Below are 18,999 nucleotides of genomic sequence, written 5' to 3'. Positions count from 1 at the left end.
ACATGCAGTGGAGTTGTAAACCAAACAAACTACAGTAGAACCACAAATAACATTGTTAAAGCATGTCGTAACTGACCAAAACTATGCTTACATGACGTGAGGTTGTATTCCATCTCATCTAGTGTGCAGGTGTACCCACGTAGTAATGTACATTATTGCCTCATGCAACAGCACAATTTCTACGAAAACCACAAGATATTTTACGAAGCAGAAAAAAACAAGAGAAAATAACTCACCTGTCATTTGTTCAGGTAGTGCCAGAGGCTGTTTTGCATCTGTTTGGCGTAAAAAGCCCCCGCTCCAATGGCTTCCTGTGCCGCAACCACTGCCTCCATGGCAACGGCGCTGACGAGACCTCAGGTGAAATCTCGCGGGAAAAACAACGCTGTCATGGCCACCTGCTAACACGATGAGCTCATGTTCATATAGCGATGTCTACACTCTCCTGTTTTAAGTACCTGTATGTATGGTGGCCTTAGAAACAAATTTGAATGACGCAACTTAGATAAGAAGGTAACAGAATATTGGCTACACAATGGTATTCTGACCGGCCACAACATTATATACCCCTGTGTAGAAATGTGAAAATGTAAAATGCCCTTTTGTTTTTTTGTAAAGAACATTCTCAAAACCTGCGTATTTATATTGGTGGTGCATATATTTAAATATTTTTGTTCTGGTTGCTGTTGCAAGGAGGACTGTTGATAGCGACGCACAGGGAGAAGCGTGCCTCTCGGCATTACGAGGATGGTTGAGCGGCTGAGGACAGTGAACGCTGCTAAAATGCTAGTGCACCCTCCTTGCCATTGTCTCACAGAAATGTTTGTTCTTGAAACCTGATAACATTTCAAGTCTGCAACACCTGCACAACATACATTTAACTGTATACACACAGAAGTTCGGAATGGTTTCAATTCTCATTTATTTTTCAATGAAATAAAACAAAAAACGGCACACATTACACATACGGAAACAGTATGTATACAATTATTAAAATTGCTACAGTTTGTGATATAAGGCATTACTTTCTGTGCATCACAGGGTTGGCTGTGCAATATAAACAAGCTATAGTTTTATAGTATAGTTACAGTGTTTGCTCATGAAGCTTCACATGTAATGTAGTTGGACCCTTGTTGAAGAACTTGCCCTTTACAATCAAACCTAGTACATGACACTTGAATGGATAAAATCACATTTGATGTCTGAATAAAAGTAAATAAAACAGTAATACTGTAGCATTTGTGTTCTGCCGGTTTAAACAAAATTAAGGGACGGCCAAAGAGGGCTAAGGGGCGAGCCTGTTTTATTTGGTATAAATCCCTACATTAGTAGTACATTGAAGTGGATAGCTTGTTTGAGACAATAACACAACAAAGGGAAATAAAGTGGTAGTCTTTATGAATGCAGTCCTAAGTCACGCACATAATTTAATATTCTATAAACATATTTCAACTAGAATATCACCCACACCATTCAAAAAGTCCCATTAAAAAAAAATACTACAATTAAATACTCAGGAATAATATCTGCAAATGTGCAGAAGAGGTGACATGGATCAGAAGTCAAACCAATAAATGATCATTTACAGCTGAGGTGCACTGTTTGAAAGGATGCGCACATACAAATGGCACGGCCCATCTGTAAATATAAACCTTGTACACACAGGATACTTCGGATTTTTCGACATAGTTGTATGACATCCCCATCAGCAGTGTACTATATCAACAGTGACTTACGCCCCCCCACTTGGTCGCATGAGTCCTGTTGTGGTCTGATTTCAAACAACGTTCTGCTTAGTTGCCGAGTCATTTAAGACAAATATAACACCGAGCGATTTGTGAGGTCAAATTTTTTAGAGGCATTTTTATGATGCAAATGTACTACTCTTTTGAACACATTGTTTTGAGAAGCCAAGCTCTTTACTTACATGACCCAGCAACTACCTTCCACATCAAAGAAATCCAACCAGAATTGGACTCGCGGGACCAAATGGGGGAGCAAGTCACCACTGATTTAGTGCTCTACTGATTGTGACGGCATACAACGTCATACATGTCAAGAAATCCGAACTATCCCTTCAACATGAGATAATATTAAGGGGTGTTGAACGAGGAGTCCACGTTCACTTGGATTCCGACGTGTTCTGTTTTTCTATTGGCTTTGCAAAGAAATCCCTGTACATTGAAAACAAGACACCTAAAAAAAAAATGCAGTTAGAGGATAAGTATGCACAAACATTTTAATACAAATAGTATTTTATAGGGGTGTCACGACACACTCGGTTCACGAGATGAGATGGTACACAAGATTGGGTCTACCAGATGAGATTTTAATTTTACTTTTAAGAAAAGTACAACAAAAAAAACATATATTACAATATATTGCATTGCAATGTACTTATATCATTTCTACTACATTACACTCTTCTGCACTCTGTGCGTATGCTAGCGGCCACGCCTCCACCCACAGAGACAAAGACTGTATAACTGACAAAAGGGCTCACTCCGTTCATGCCGTTGTTCTATGGAACAAATACACCAAAGTGCTAAACCAATGAATACAGTCGATCCTCTTCCTGCCTGTTTGGTGGCGAGAGAAGAGGAAAACAGACACGCATGCACATGGCAATATATTGAGGCCGGCAAAATAATCAAGTTAATTTTCTTTTATTGTGTGATTAACTAATTTATTTATTATTGCCCCAGGCATAGTGCCCACGAGACATTTCTTTCTGAACGAGAAATCTTGTCACGTTTTACTCTTGCAAGATCTTGTGATACGAGGTCTTGTGACACCCCTAGTATTTTACATACCAACAGTCATGGCTCCCACTACGAAGCCTTGTGCGGCCACGCGCATGTGGATCAGGTGCACTGACATTTTTGTGTCTCCGCGACTTTTCATTTTCCACAGTCTGTAGCCAACAATGGCGAAGAAGCCGGCCATTCCTGCAAATATTTCATATAGTGGCCAGCTTTACAGATGCCATGTATAGAGAAGCATGTGGTGGCATTTGATCACTTGTAGCGGCTAGTTATGCAGAAAAAAAAAAAGTCAACTGTTTGAAGGCTGCGCGTCGCGTTATAAACTCCACTACAGAAACGTGTGTTTTCTCCAAGTTCTTGATCTTTTTGTTTCGTTTTTGCAGGAAGCAGCCCCCACCCTTTTTGGAGCCTATAAAAGGGTGCAGGTGTGCGCCGCCCTCTCTCTGTCCTCCACCTTCCACTCTCTGCGCCCTGCCTTCATCTGCGGCAGACTCGGTTCCACCTTAGCATGCTACAGGGCCACTACGCTGAGCAGTAAGCTGGGTTGTGTGTGTTTTTCTATTGTTTTTTTTTATTTCTTGTTTGTCCTAGTGTGACCGGCTGTCCTGTTTTTGCTTTTGTTTAGGGATTGAGGGGGTGTACCGCAAAAGTGGCTCAACCAACCCAGGCTTTGTGCTCAAGATGCAATTCGACAAAACCTAACGTCCGCAATCAGACTTAATTGGTCCCGCGGTGGTGGTTAACAACTTACTTTGTCAAGTCCGGCTTTTGGCTTTGTGCTGAGTGCGCGTTCACATGAAAGGGGGTGTTTGACATCATATTATTCTACTTCCGCTGAAAAGTGAAGCGATCCCAGCTAGTGTATTTTTTTTTATGAGTATGTAATTATTATGGAACGTTATGAGGAGTTCCCAAAAGAGGACCACTGACAGAATAATGCTGAGCATGTAAGGCGCAAGTTAACACTGATTATTATAAAAACTATACCCTACTAGTCTTTTCATTTATCAACGCTCAACATTGCACAACCTTTGACATATTAACACGTATCCATTTAAAAAATAAATAAATAAATACATTGGAGCAACAACTTTAGTTTTTGAAGTCATAAGTTCATGAAATATTTTTTAATATGTGTATGTCGTTGTGACCACAAGATGACATTGCGTGTGACGTGTTTTGTGGCTACTTTTAAAATGTTTTTCCTTTTTACAGTAAAACAATGCAGTTGATCGATGCCTCAGAGTGTTTTTCCTCCAGCAAATATTGTAGTATAAGAAGACATTTACATCCGCTAACATGAATTCGTAAAATTTCACACTGCATTTTATTCTGCGATTGGCTGTCAACTAAACTCACTTCGCAGAATACTTACTCCCTTGTGTCTTTTTTCTTGTGTAGGAGTAGCGGTGAGGTCACAGGACGATAGCCCTGTATAGAGTTGACCTCTTCACCTCACGGTCCTTTTGTTTGTTTGGGCCGGCGCATCAAGACTTTTTCTTTGGGGCATGGGAGGGGGTTTTCCTTCCTTTTTTGTCTTTTTTTTCCCCTAAGTTTATGCATCAGGAAAGTTTGACTTGCTTTTCCTGCCTTCTTTGTCCTCAAATATGTTATGTTCCTATGGGTCTTAACTTATGAATTGGGGGCTCATCAATTTAAATTATTTTTGTGTTTAGTAACCTTTTTGATAATTTTCTTTTCGTGCGGTGGTAACTTCTTTTGTGGCATTAAATTTTGTATATTCCATGTGGCAGTGGTCAGTAGGCCAAGAGATTCCTGGCATGTAGGCACGCAGATGAGCGTGATTAGTGTACGTAGGACTTTGCACAAGTAATTTTGTGTGTGGGTTAGCTTTTGGTGTGGTAGCCTTTTGTGTTGTCTGGCTGCGTTGAATGGTTTGTTAAATATGGAGTTTAACTAAGAGGAGTTTGTTGTTGTACCCACTTTATAACTATTGCATAAGTGTACAAAAGAACAATTGCTTTTAGTTGCTGACCATTATAAGGTTTCAGTATCAAAGTAGGCCAAAAAGGCGACAATAAAAGCCAAATTGTGCACTGAGAAGAGTATTTTTCCTTCCACTGTGCTACCTAAAAGTCTTCATGTATCCTCATCTAGTGCTTCAAAGGAAGCAATTCGTTTAAAGGAACTTGAGGTGGAATTAGAGTGGATTGCTTGAAAATGATAAGCTGCTGTTTGCAGTTTCTTCTGCTCAAGTTAGAGCTCGGGGTTGGTTCCCATTTCAACTCCAATGAGTTTGATGCATGTAGAAATATTTGCTTAATACCTCCATTCAATGAGGAACTGTGTAATTGTCTTTGCCATATTGATTTGAATAGTAAATGACTGAATAATAGCAACTATTTTGATGACCTGTACAGGGTTTCACCTAGGATCTTCTGAAGCTGTGCTGGTGAACTGCATGGGACTGTCACCGCTGTGTCGTGCCGCTGCTGCGTCTGCAATTTTTTTATTATTATGACAATTAACAATTTTTATGACTTAACTTTTTCAACAACCAGTTAGTGTCTAAAACGTCAAGCCTCCTTTTGTTACCCCACCTATTTAGTCCAGTAGTACTACCTGACTAGTACAAAAGTACATTTTGTACAATTTGACACAAACCTAAATTTATTTTGATGACTATTTGAGTAAAACTAATACATGGGTAATAAATTGTTTAAAAAATAATACAACAAAAAATAATAAAATATTTGTTATGCGAGTATAAATTGAGAGTCCAGGATCATGATAGCACAAGTGTACTTATTAAAGCTACTTTGACAAAAAGAAAGGAGATGTGAGCTCTTTTATGTGACTGCCAATATTTAATAGTAGTTTATTTACAACGTACATCTCCACTGTGCGCTCATTTGTCATTAAATGCAGACGTCATGTTTGAATAGAACACTTATAAAACTACTAAGAGATGAAGCAAATGTTCTTTGAAGTATTCAACATCAGCTGGGGAGCTACCGCTAGCATACGAGGTCCCTGTTGGACACCGCTGTGACAGCATCAGTGTCTAAAGCTGGACACACTACGTGTTTGTTGAACAACGTAGTCACACATTTTGTGTTTTGAGAGCAAGATTGTTACGTAAGTTAGCATGAATGCGATAGTAGCTACTTCTAGCTCGACCGTGATCAAGCTAGCTACCGCCAGCGAGGCTGTACAATTGGATAAAAGACAACAGAAAGTGGAATGAGATTGAAACGTAATCACAAACGCTCGCATAGATAAGCTTTGCATGTGACAAGCTGTCGTCAATAGACTACTCATTTTACGGTCTATTTTTATTTGCACGATAATAAGGAACACAGCGAACGTCAACGTAAGACACGAGTGCCGACACTGAAGACAAGCGTTTGCGGTGCATGTTTTTCAAAATAAAGCGCAGTGAAACATTTTTATATTCTAAATTGTGTAAACTAAATGTGTGTAAATAATAAGCTACATATGTGTCTCTATAGCATATGCAGTATATATATATACACAATATATATATTACTTAACATTGTTTTCAAGTTCATTTTTAAGGAGTGCCGGCTTTTATTTTGTAGTGGCGGGCCGCCACGATCAGTGACATGTAGCTGAAACCTCGGTATGTTTTGAAACTGAATGTGAAGTACTAATCATTGTATGTAGTATAGTGGTTTCAAAGTTTACGGTTAGATTTTATATGCTAATGTTTTATAGTAACAGGATCATTTTTATTGTCTGCACCCCTGATATATGATGTGCAATGTACAGAAATAGTCATATTTATAAATATACAAAATACATATATATTCTGTTTATAGTATGAGGTACTGTAGATCTATGGGACATGGTCATATTAAAAGAAGCCAACAGGCTGAAAAAGTGTGAGCACACCTGTGCTATATAGATACATGTATAGTCTATTTACATATTGACCACAGTTAATTTGAAATAAAATATAACTATCATAAAAGCGTCTCATTACACTTTATTTTGAAACACATGCACCGAAATCGCCTGTCTGCTCTGTTGGCACTTGACAGATGAGAGGAACAACAGGCAGAGAGAAATGTATTTAAAATTAATGAATGCATTTCTTGTTCAAGCCTGTGAAAACGACCCTAATGTAGACATTATTACAGACAATAAATTCAAATATTACATTTTTTTTTTAAATGACAGCGGCAGCAGTCAGTTTCCAATGCATCCCACCACCACAGCATCAAAAAATCATAGGAAAAACCCTGACATTAGTTATAGTAATTGTAATTACAGCTGCCTGTTGCTGTTTTTTCTCGCAGGGAGATTTGATTACCGGTAGTTATTCAAGCGGATAAAGCACCTGGCATGTGATTAGATCAGGACATGCAGTAAATCATAAATGGATAACACAACCAGGCACTGTTCCCTCTGTGTAGCTGGATATAAGCGAGACAAAATATTAGGAACAACTCTGGAGTGTGATGAGGTGTAATTAAACACTACCGCAAACCACATTCTGTGGTCCCTTTTTGGACTTAATGGGCTGGCCTGTGTTTTGTGTGTTTTGGCAATGATGTAACCCAGGAAGTACTCACCCACGGGAACAAAAGGATTCTCCTTGGCTTTTCTCATAAATTTGGACTCGTTCTCTTCGTATGCAGACATTTTGACTGGAAAGAAAAAAAAACAATTTGAGAGTGTTTGTTAGCAAGGTTAGCTTAAACTGACCGGTAACAACGTTTAGAGGTGTTTAGAGGTTAAACATGAAGGGCAAAGGGAAGTAAAATAAAAATATTAAGTCAAAATGTCAGAAATGAATCCAAATACAAGACCACCATTCAAATTATGGTACAGTTCAAACAAATATTTACAAGCGAATATGCGAAATAAAGAGTTCTGGTGTCATTTATAGGGAGCGATTGTATATAATCAAACTTAATCATGAATTGGTCTTACCTGTGTATAGATACTAACGTTATTGGAGTAAAATAGTGAATCAATTGAGTTTTCAGCGGCCGGAGTCTCTTGAGTCTCAAATAGCACGTAGGAAGGAAATGAACCGGCCTGACTTTCGTGATCTCAACAGCCATTGCACGCATATGTGACGTCACAGGATATGCGTCGGCCTCCTGTGGTGCGTTCGAAGACCTGAATAAAAATGGTACACGGTGCGATAAGCTATACAGTGAAGCCCCGTATTGACAAAACGGTGATAATTATTCAATCTTATTTGTAACATATTGTAACACTCCGTGCGCGGCACAAGCACCACACAGGATCGTCGAAATCCAGCCTTTTATTGAAACTGTCACAACAGGTACACTAGTTCCTAACACGGGTTCCTACTGTTGCGGTCATAAACCACGCCAAACTAAATTTGACACATACATATATAGACGCCGCATCGAGCGTCAACGTCGCCGCCATATTGGATGTGTCAAGGTTGCACTGTAAATTAATACAAGTAAATGTACTTACTTTCATAAAGCGCCTTTCTACAAAGACATTTAATGCCTCTCGTTTATTCATTCACACACGCACTAATATGCTTGTGAAACAGTTAAACACCAAAAACAATGTATTTGAGCTTCTCAAATTGTTGGTGCCAAACTGTTTTTTATATACTGTTTCTGCGTATAACGTGTAATTTTTTTTTCTTTACTCAGCTCAAAACTAGTGAATACATTGTACAGTTGCGCACCTAGCCCCGCCTACCTCTCTTGCTCACCATCATGGCGGACTTTTTGCTCCATGGCGTACTTACACTCTGTTTTTCATTTGCAGTTAACACAACAGGCCCATTCAAGTATAGAGTCCTTGGTCATTCCAATATTATCAAATAATGACCGAATAGGAAACGTTCCGGCACGTGATATGTGGAAAAAAAACATATGCTTTATCTTATAGTTGGCTGTGTTACGTTTGCGCATGATCACAGATGTTCTACGCTGTCAAAGAGCGCTGCTGTTTTTGTCATATTCAATTGCCAGCTAACCACTTAGTTATCACCAAAATGGAGAGCTACATATCAGAGCTGCCGCTACTGCTGCTACTGTGTTTGAGTTTGGAAAAGTTAATGCTCGTTGTAGGCATTCATTTCTATGTTGCTATGTGAAATCAATGCGCCCAGAAAGGAAGTTCCGTTAATGCTTTAAAGGACCAAAATACGCCAAAATACTGCAAGTATTACACGTTATCATTAATGTCCCTGTTACTACACTGTTACAGCATGTACATTAAAGCATAAAACCTTGTTGGCGGTTTTGGAGGTGTTTAAATAGCTGTCTTTGTAGGCAGCATTGGTGTATCCCATTACGTGCAGTAATGAGCTGTCATTTTTTATAGTGTTTTTACAACTTTAGAACACAGAAAAGAGAGACATGTGTTCATCTGTGGATAATTGACAAAATTAATAAAAATTGCAAAGTGCAAACTCTTTCCCTTTTACTTCCAAAATAATATATACCATGTAATATACTATTATCAGTACACCCTTTAGATATTTTGATCACAAATATTAAAACATAGCCTCCATTGACCTCAACTGGACATCTGTTTTAATCATTGCTCCTGATCCCCCATCTGATTGTAACTAGAGTTTGTGTTCTACAGAGATTACCCTAGATGGAGCCAAATACACATTGCAGCACAACAGAAAAACAAGCTAGTCCTAACACTGCAAACAAAATCTAGACCTTAAAAACAAGGCTGACCACATCATTATATACAGTGCATTATACATGTAAGAGAGAATGACTACTCTTGTGCAACCCTTTGAGAGCAGAAGGGCACTTTGGTTGAAAGAGAGGGCAAGGTCACTTCTTGGTGACATGCATAAACATTGTTGTAAAGTGACTGGTCAAATTTGATCAATTAGATCCTCTTAGAATCGAAAAAAATAAGTTACTGGTATCTTCCTGTCACATGAGGTGCGTCACTTTTGGAAAATGTGTGTGTGTGTGTTTTTTTTAAGTATTCCTTCAGGTTTTGTAAGTGCAAAAACAGCTGTTTGTACTTCAATGGCAGTGAAGCATATTAGCCATCTTTTTCCCCATCAGGCAGTAATTTGGATCACTTAATTTGAGAGGTAATGAGAACACATTATAAATGTGGTGTATGTTGCAAATTCCGCTTGTAACTATCTATAAATGGAAACCAGCAGAGTTCCTGGAAAAGTGAAATCCAATCCCCTATGTGCAGGGAGGAGCCAAAAACACAGTTTATGAGTCAGGATGTGGACCTGAAGTCCAACTCAATTGTTGGTGTGTCAGAAGGATCAGTCATGGGATTGCTGCTGCCGATCCTTCTTGCGGTTATCACAGCGCTGGTGGGAGGCTTGTATCTTCTTGGGGTTTTCCGCCAGCGCAGACCAGGAGAGCCCCCACTGGATAAGGGGCTCATCCCTTGGCTGGGCCATGTTTTGGAGTTCCGCAGGGACACACTGACGTTCCTGGATAAAATGCAGAAGAAGCATGGTGATGTGTTCACCATCCAGTTGGGCGGCTACTATTTCACCTTCCTCCAGGACCCACTGTCTTTTGGGCCGTTTGTTAAGGAGAGCCGAGAAAAACTGGACTTCAATAATTTTGCCAAGTTTCTGGTGGCCAGGGTCTTCAAATACTGGTCTGTCGAGCATGAGCATAGCTTTCTCCAGCAGTCCAGCAACAAGCACCTGAAGGGGGATGGCCTGGAGGTCCTCACGCAGTCCATGATGAGCAACCTGCAAAACCTGATGTTGCACAACATTGGCAGAGCTTCTGAGGGGGTGGAGAAGGCCTGGATAGAGGACGGACTCTTCATGTACTGCTACAACATTGTCTTCAGGGCTGGCTACCTGTCCTTGTTTGGCAACGTGCCCCCCAAATCTGAAGACGGGGAGAAGAAAGCCAAAGAGAAAGACAGAGCTGAATCTGAGGTTTTGTTTCACCAGTTTCGTAAATACGACGTTCTCTTTCCAGACTTGGCGTATGGGGTCCTGCCTCCAAAGAAGAGACTAGAAGTTCAGTGGCTGTTGGACTACTTCTGGAATGTCCTGTCAGTAGGCAAGGTAAAAACAAAGGACAACATCAGCGGCTGGGTGTTGGACATGCAGCAGTTTCGTGAGGAGAAGGGCATGGATGAGTCCATGATCACCAGGTACATGTTTCTCCTCCTTTGGGCCTCGCAAGGCAATACGGGCCCGTCCTCTTTCTGGCTGCTCCTCTACCTCATGAAGCACCAGGACGCCATGGCGGCCGTCAAGGATGAGGTAGATCAGATAGTGCGAGAATCCGGCCAGGAAGTCACACGCGGTGGGCCCTTACTGAACTTGACGAGAGACATGCTGCTGAAGACCTCCATCCTGGACAGTGCCGTAGAGGAGACCCTTCGTCTCACCACCGCACCCCTCCTCACCAGAGCTGTGCTCCAGGACATGACACTAAAGATGGCTGATGGCCGGGAGTTTCTCATCCGCAAGGGGGACAGGGTGTCAGTTTTCCCTTACGGCGGTGTCCACATGGACCCAGAAATCCACCCCGACCCAAAGTCCTTCAAATACAACCGATTCCTCAATGCGGACGGGAGCAAGAAGTCGGATTTTTACAAAAACGGCAAGAAGGTGAAGTACTACAGCATGCCCTGGGGAGCCGGGGTGTCCATCTGTCCGGGTCGCTTTTTCGCCACCAACGAGCTCAAACAGTTTGTGTTCCTCATGCTGGTCTACTTTGAGTTTGAGCTGCTGGATCCCGAGCAGAAGATCCCGGGAATAAACGTCAAGCGGTTGGGGTTTGGAGCAATGCACCCCGAAAACGATGTTCAGTTTCGATACAGACTCAGATATTAAAACCACCATCAAATCCTTTTAATCAGCTCTCACTGAGCACTCTATTTGCACCATTCCTCAGTGGCACTACCTGCATTTATATGCTACGCACTAGAATATCCACTTTTGTGTTATTGCTGTGTACATTAATCAGAAATCAATGCTATTTTGCCATAAATAATCTCACACTGTTCTGACACTGATTCTTCTGCAGCAGTTATAATGACCCTCTTTGACTCCATGATTTGTCATGAGAAACATGTGCACAATGACCCTTGACTCACACACTGTGGGACCAATTTACACACTTGGAAATACGGTATATTGTAGTTCAAGTTTGAAGTACTTGCTAAAGAATGTATTTGGAGTGTCGCATCTGGTACTTTAATGAGATTGCATTTTCTGGCATGTATAATTCCCCATATGTTCCAGGAATGTGCGAGGCACCAATGGCAAGAGTTCAATGAGTTCTATCAGTTGAGACAACTATAAGACAGTAAATCAGTTTCAATAAATCCTCACAAACACACACATAGGGAGACCCTGGGAAGACAATCTCACTGTGGCCCTGAGAATCCTCTAGACTCTCCAGATGTGGGCAATGTTTGGGGAAAATGCCTCCAAGATGCTAGACATGACGCTTGCTGGTTGTAATAAAGTTATCTTTGCTCAGCTGGTTTTCCTCATCTGTAATATGTGTGTGTGTGTGTGTGTGTGTGTGTGTGTGTGTATGTATATATACAGTGGTGTGTGAAAAAGTGTTTGCCTCCTTCCTGCTTTCTTTTTTTTTTCCATTTTTGTCACACTTAAATGTTTCAGATCATCAAACAAATTTAAATGTTAGTCAATGACAACACAACTGAACCCAAAATGCAGTTTTTAAATGAAAGTTTTTATTATTAAGGGAGAAAAAGAAATCCAAACCTACATGGCCCTATGTGAAAAAGTGATTGCTCCCTAAACTGGTTGGGCCACCCTGAGCAGCAACAACTGCAATCAAGCGTTTTTCAACAACTTATAAGTCTCTTACAGCACCATGGAGGAATTCTGGCCCACTCATCTTTGCAGAATTATTGGAATTCAGCCACGTTGGAGGGTTTTCTAGCATAAAACACCTTTTTAAAGGGATAGTTGGGATTTTTTGACATGAAGTTGTATGACATCCCCATCAGCAGTGTAGTCCAGCAACAGCTACTCATCCCCCACTTCTGTCCAATTCTGGTTGGATTTTGATGTTGAAGAACGTATTTCCGCTTAGTTGCTGGGGACATTTAAGCAAAGTGTTTAAAAGAGTAATACATTTGCATCACAAAAATGCCTTCTCAAAAAAATCTGACCTCACAAAATGCTTGGTGTTATATTTGTCTCCCTCCATGTCCCTGCGCACTGTCGCCTGTGCATTCATGTGTATGTGATGAAGACACTCGCATCGTCTTACACATATGTAAACAAGATTGCGGGAAGAAGAGTGGCATTACCACGAGGGTGTTCATAAAATATATGTGAAAAATATAAGACAATTTTAGAGTTATTTCACAGTTTTTGGTTTAGTACATAAGCGCTTAGTTTTGAGAATCTACATGTAAAAATAGTCATGAGGATAAAGACAACACACTGAATGAGAAGGTGTGTCCAAAGCTTTTGGCCTGTACTGTGTGTATATATATATATATATACATGTACACATATATATAAATTAAAACAAAACTTAAAAAAAAATACAACAATCAAAACAGAACAATCATTGTGATGATCAGGACTCTTCTGCCTTGTATTTAGCAAACATCAACTGCTTGTATTGTTTTTTGAATTTGCTCATCTCTGTACATTGTTTGAGTTCTTTACTCAATCCGTTCCATAATTTAATTCCACATACGGAAATGCTATGGGTTTTCAGCGTTGTTCTCGCATATAAATGTTTTAGGTTTAATTTTCCTCTAAGATCATATTTCTCCTCTCTGATTGACAAATACTTTATTAGGTTTTTGGGTAACGAGTTGTTATTAACTTTATACATTATTCTAGCGGTTTGAAAGAATACTAAATCTGAAAATTTTAATATCCGTGATTTTAAAAATAAAGGGTTTGTATATTCTCTATACTTGGCATTGTGAATTATCCTCACAGATCTTTTTTGCAGTACAGTGAGTGAGTGAAGATTGCTTTTGTAATTATTTCCCCATATCTCCACACAATACATTAAATACGGTAATACTAAGGAACAGTACAGAGTGTGGAGTGATTTTTGGTCAAGAACATATTTTGCTTTATTCAATATAGATATATTTCTCGCCACCTTTTGTTGTATATATTTAATATGAGATTTCCAACTCATTTTTGTCTATTATAACCCCTAGGAATTTATATTCTTCCACTTTTTCAATGTCCACTCCGTTAATTTGTATTTGGTTGTACGTATCCTTTCTGCTATTACCAAATAGCATTACTTTAGTTTTACTTAAGTTCAAGGATAATCTGTTTCTGTCAAACCATGACTATTTAGGTTGGGTTGATATCAACACCGTTCTTCTGGCCATAAGTAATGTAATTGAATGTGACGTGATGTCAGTCATGTAATGTGACTGTATGTGTAGCTTAGTACATGTGTGTACAAGATGTAGTATGCCAGGGTATTTATGATACGTTCATATTTGTGGACCGCAGTCCCAAAGAGATGTAGGCCTTATGATGGCACTGTGTTTACTGTATGTGCACATGTGTGTTATTGTGTACGTTGTTTGAGTGTTAATAAGAAAATTGTCTTATTTAAGAAATTTCACATTTCTCCTAAATTTTTTCTGTGCTCCTACATTTTTTTCATTTAGGAGCACCTGCTCCTAAAAAACAAGCGTACAGCCCTGTACACACACACACACAAACACACACCCACACACGCACACACACACACACACCAGCGGTTCGAATATTGCTCTCTCACTATTTATACATATTTATACTATTTATACATATATATTATATATATATATTATATATATATATATATATATACTATATACAATATTACCTTACCTTCACACTGCATGTAGTCAGCATGTCCGACAAATTCTTCTCCTATTCCGTGTGAAACTTTTTGGCTTCTTATTACCGTAGTCTTCCTTCATCACTTTGTTTGAAACCCTTTCTTAAGTTTAGAATAAAGAAATTAGAGAGCCTTACTAGTTAGCTCAGTAACTTGTTATGCTAGCGTAACTTTCTCTTATGTCTTATGTGTAAAAGAATAATAGTAGTGTAAAGGTGACTATAGGGGTGTTAGTTCATGTCTACAGGGCTCCATTTATTAACACTGAATACTATCCATCCATCCATCCATCCATTTTCTATACCGCTTCTCCTCACTAGGGTCACGGGGGCATACTGGAGCCTATCCCAGCTGACTTCGGGCAACAGGCGGCATACACCCTGGACTGGTCGTCAGCCAATCACAGGGCACATATACTGTAGACAAACAACCATTCACACTCACAATCATACCTATGGACAATTTAGAGTCTCCAATTAACCTAACATGCATGTTTTTGGAAAGTGGGAGGAAACCAGACTATCTGGAGAAAACCCACGCACGCACGGGGAGAACATGCAAACTCCACACAGAAATGCCCAAGGGAGAATCGAATCTAGGTCTAGATGGCAGGTCTCCAGACTGTTACTGTGTGGCCAACATGCTAACCACTAGGCCACATTGAATACTACTTCACTGAAATTCACTTACCGCGGTCGGGTCTGGAACCAGTTGTATGTTAAAAAAAAAAACTTTATTTAATCAGGTTAAAACTCATTGAGATAAAAAAAATCTCTTTTACAAGAGCGACCTGGGCAGTACACAGTACCAGTCAAACGTTTGGACACACTTTTTCATGAAACTGAATGAGAAGTTCAAACTTCTGACTAGGACTATACATATGAAATAATTAAGATTAGCTGACATTTAATTCAAATCAAATATTCTCAACTCACTTTAAATGCCACAAGCCAATTAACTACGAGGTAGCAAAAAACGGTGGTACTTTCAAAGCAATATACTTGTTAAAGGTGTTACTTGCTGTAAAACCTTGATAAGAGGCCAGACGTCTGTAAAAATGCCACAACTTCGAACTTTGTTCGGAAAGGTTGATGGCACTAAGATAACGGCAAGGAAAGTAACAAAATGGAATTAAAATCACATGCAATGCACCCATATGCTGAAATTCAATGTAATAGCATCTACAGTAAGCCAACATGCATAGTTCATATGCCACGTTTCTGTAGGTTGTACCTTGTTTTTCAAATAAAACATCTTTCTGTTAGTCATCTTCATTTCAAATTTATGGAAGATTTATATCAGGGGCATCAAACTCGTTTTCACCATGGGCCACATCGTTTCCGTGTGGACAGCCCCTAAATGTATAATCACCTCATTATATTATGACACTTGATTATTATCAATTTCACTTTGTATTGTTTTACCAACAAACGTACATTGAAAGAAGTCAAGGTACCAAGTGGAAATTTGAATATATAACTATTGCATAATTCATTTTATATGATATTGGACAACAACTAAAAATGAAATTTTCTGTCCAAATTGACAGGACAAATATATTTAGCAAGAAATATTAACTGTATTTTTGATTTTTTAACCATTTATTTTATTTTGTAAAATATTTTCTTTTACTTATTATAATGTACAGTAAATAAAGTACAAAAAAACTTAAATAAGATATATTAAATTAAATTAAATTAAAAATGTTAAAATGAAATAAATAAAATTAAAATAAAAGTAACAACAAAAATTTATAATTAATTAAAATATATAGATAAAAAAATAATAAAATAAAATCATAAACTAAGTTAAATACTGGAAGTCTCTTTGATGTGGATTATTTTCAGGCTTTTGCGAACCACATAACAATACGGCAGGCCGAATCCTGCCCCTGGGCCTTGAGTTTGGCACTCGTGAGTTATATGGCAGAAAGACCCAAGTGAATAATAGCGTGACTTGCGAAGTAGGCCACAAAACTAGATCAGACGAGAAAACAACACATACAAAAAGTCAGAATACGCTCAAAGCTCAGGAATGAGTTGTTGAAAGACAACTGGTAATACACGTTATCGTTATCTTTTCTGAAGCTTATGTGTATGAAAGTGCAAGAATGGTCTGTTGGGAAGATATCCGGCAAATCTTCACAAGAGCATCGAGGCCTTTAAGAGAAAAGGTCACATGCAATCTACATTAAGTACGTATGCGCTTGTGTAACGGATGCCAGCCTGTGAGGTTGTGCAAGTGTACGTTGGTAAACCTCACTCCCTCTGCCTCAAGAGCTGCGCTGAACACACCATCAACAGTATGGGCTTTTAGTCGCGTGGTCAGCGCCCTCGCCTCCCATTACGAAGGTACTGTGTTCAAGCCCCGGTGTGGGCAGTGCGAAACAGGGTGGGTAACACTTGCACATAAGGGGAATATTCCAATTGACTGTTTAGTTTCAACAACTAATTGAAGAAGAAGAAAAAAAATAGTTCTCCATTTTCGCTTTTGTGTATGCAGTCATTCATTTGTAGGCCTACTTGTAATGTAGTACTGTATTTGTATTCTGTGTTTGTTGATGGACATTATTTTACTACATGGGGTGGGGGGGAAATGTTATTCTCACTCTACTGAGCTGAACTGCTGTCAGTGAGATCAATGGGACTCTTGATTAGTTCAAGGTGCTGTACCTCTTTGGCTCCAAATTACACTTTTTTCAACCAAAAGAACCATTAAGAACACCAAAGGCTAGAATATGTTACAAATAGTGGTTTAAAAGAACATAACTGATCAAATTCATGTCTATATTTGTCACAGTTCAAAGTTAAACATTGTAAAAGTTTTCATTCACTTGAGTGGACTGAATGGCATTCATGGCTTTCACTCGACGCTGTCTCGTATGTACGCATGTCCATTGCGTGTGCACTTACACAAAAACAGTCTCGGAGAAGCAAGCGACAATTTGGAGGAATCATTGTGTGCTTATGATAGCGAACATTAGTAGCTGAACTTCGAGGCTCTGCAAGTTCATTTGTCGTAGATGAAACGACACGGAGGTAATGTGCTTGATTCCATTTCTTTTAACAAACAACTCGTCAGATGTAAACTGGCTTCCATTATCACTCCCTAATTGTTGTGGGAGCCCTGTACGGGAAAACAGCGCACCGAGAGCATCTATGGTCCCTGTTGATGTTGCAGTCTATACTGGAAACACTTGGGGCCATTTGGAGTAGGTGTTGACCACCGCAAAGAACATCATGTCAACCTGCATAGTCAATGTGAACTCTCTGCCAGACAGTTGTGGGCCATTCCCATGTGTGTGGGAGCTGCTGTTTGTTTTGGCACACCCAGCATGACTTTGCAATGTCCTCTATTTCACAATTGATGGCAGGCCACCAGACTGGCCAAGCTCTTCATTTTAACAACACCTAAATGTCATGAAGAGACTCTGTCACTCTGTGAAGAAGGTTGAGCGGTATAATGACTCTGGTGCCCCACATGATACGCCTTGATACACGGACAGCTGATCTAGGTATTCAGCCTTCCTCAATTTTATACTCCATGACCTTCACCTTCAGTTTCCTCAGCAAGGTACTTGTCATACCGGAAGTGTGTTTGGGCTCCTTATCATGTTTTGTCCAGTTTCCCAAGGGAGGAGCTCATGCTCTGCTTCAAAATGTCACAGTACATGTTGGAATTCATGTTTCTCCTCAATGAACCACAGCCTCAATGAACCACCTAATGCAAGCAGCACTCATGCAGTTCCAGCCCATGAGGCTCCCACCACCATGCTTGACTCACTTGTGTCTTGACTCAATTTCAGTGGAAAGTAAGTCTCTACTATACAAGCTGTACAGACTACCGGTACTCTAAAGTACATATATATGTTTACTTTCTGTAGTATTGTCCATTGAGAATATACAGCATACTGCCATAAAAATGCTTGCTGAAATGAGGCGTGTACTCACTTTTGTCACTTTACCATATATTTACACCCACAATAATAAACAACTACAGTATATGACTTCCAATCTGCCTCATTTCCTTATGACACTGGGCCTCCAGCTCCTCCAATAAGTTGCTCTGCAGTAACCTTCCACATTTAGCCGAGCTAAAAAACAACACTACTAGTTAGTGATTAATGCAGGATGGACACACAGCAGCGTGACCTCCATCCACAGGCCTGAGGGATACTGCCGCTCTAGTCTAATCCTAAGGTTGGAATTGACTTACCCTGAGATGGGAAACTCAGCGTTTTCTGTTCCAGCGGATCTGAGTTAGTTTAATCAATCGTGAGTATGTTGAGTTAAGTATGTGCATGACCACAGTAAAAAGCCATCACCAAGGCAGCCCTGATACTCTTGATCCACTATGGCAACTGCAGATAAAAACAGGTTGTCTTACTTTGCCCCACTGGAACTGACTATGTGACTATGGTGATTATA

General features: G+C 39.6%; 2 protein-coding genes across 2 annotated transcripts; one reads left to right on the top strand and one right to left on the bottom strand.

Annotated features, from left to right (window-relative positions):
• Positions 1-946: 946 nt before the first annotated feature.
• Positions 947-7,829, bottom strand: higd1a (HIG1 hypoxia inducible domain family, member 1A). Its single transcript, XM_054767452.1, has 4 exons — positions 7,686-7,829; positions 7,325-7,399; positions 2,814-2,948; positions 947-2,196 (listed from the first exon to the last, which is right to left on the bottom strand). Exons 2-4 carry the CDS (start codon positions 7,392-7,394, stop codon positions 2,123-2,125), a joined length of 279 nt encoding a protein of 92 aa, XP_054623427.1. The 5' UTR covers positions 7,395-7,399; positions 7,686-7,829; the 3' UTR covers positions 947-2,122.
• Positions 7,830-9,968: 2,139 nt separating this feature from the next.
• On the top strand, positions 9,969-12,913 carry LOC129176922 (7-alpha-hydroxycholest-4-en-3-one 12-alpha-hydroxylase-like). The gene has a single exon (XM_054767444.1). The coding sequence runs from the start codon at positions 10,012-10,014 to the stop codon at positions 11,551-11,553; it is 1,542 nt and encodes a 513-aa protein (XP_054623419.1). The 5' UTR covers positions 9,969-10,011; the 3' UTR covers positions 11,554-12,913.
• Positions 12,914-18,999: the final 6,086 nt, after the last annotated feature.

Source organism: Dunckerocampus dactyliophorus, chromosome 2 (assembly GCF_027744805.1).
Source record: "Dunckerocampus dactyliophorus isolate RoL2022-P2 chromosome 2, RoL_Ddac_1.1, whole genome shotgun sequence".
Classification (NCBI taxonomy): Eukaryota; Metazoa; Chordata; class Actinopteri; order Syngnathiformes; family Syngnathidae; genus Dunckerocampus; species Dunckerocampus dactyliophorus.
This window is presented reverse-complemented; position numbering and strand designations above follow the sequence as displayed.

Excerpts from the sequence above, each read along its gene's own strand:
- higd1a (XM_054767452.1), bottom strand. The coding sequence starts at position 7,394 with ATGTCTGCATACGAAGAGAACGAGTCCAAATTTATGAGAAAAGCCAAG. Across the intron at positions 2,949-7,324 it reads GAATCCTTTTGTTCCCGTGG|GAATGGCCGGCTTCTTCGCC; the intron begins GTGAGTACTTCC and ends AAATATTTGCAG. Across the intron at positions 2,197-2,813 it reads AGTGGGAGCCATGACTGTTG|GTGTCTTGTTTTCAATGTAC; the intron begins GTATGTAAAATA and ends TTTTTTTTTTAG.
- LOC129176922 (XM_054767444.1), top strand. The coding sequence starts at position 10,012 with ATGGGATTGCTGCTGCCGATCCTTCTTGCGGTTATCACAGCGCTGGTG.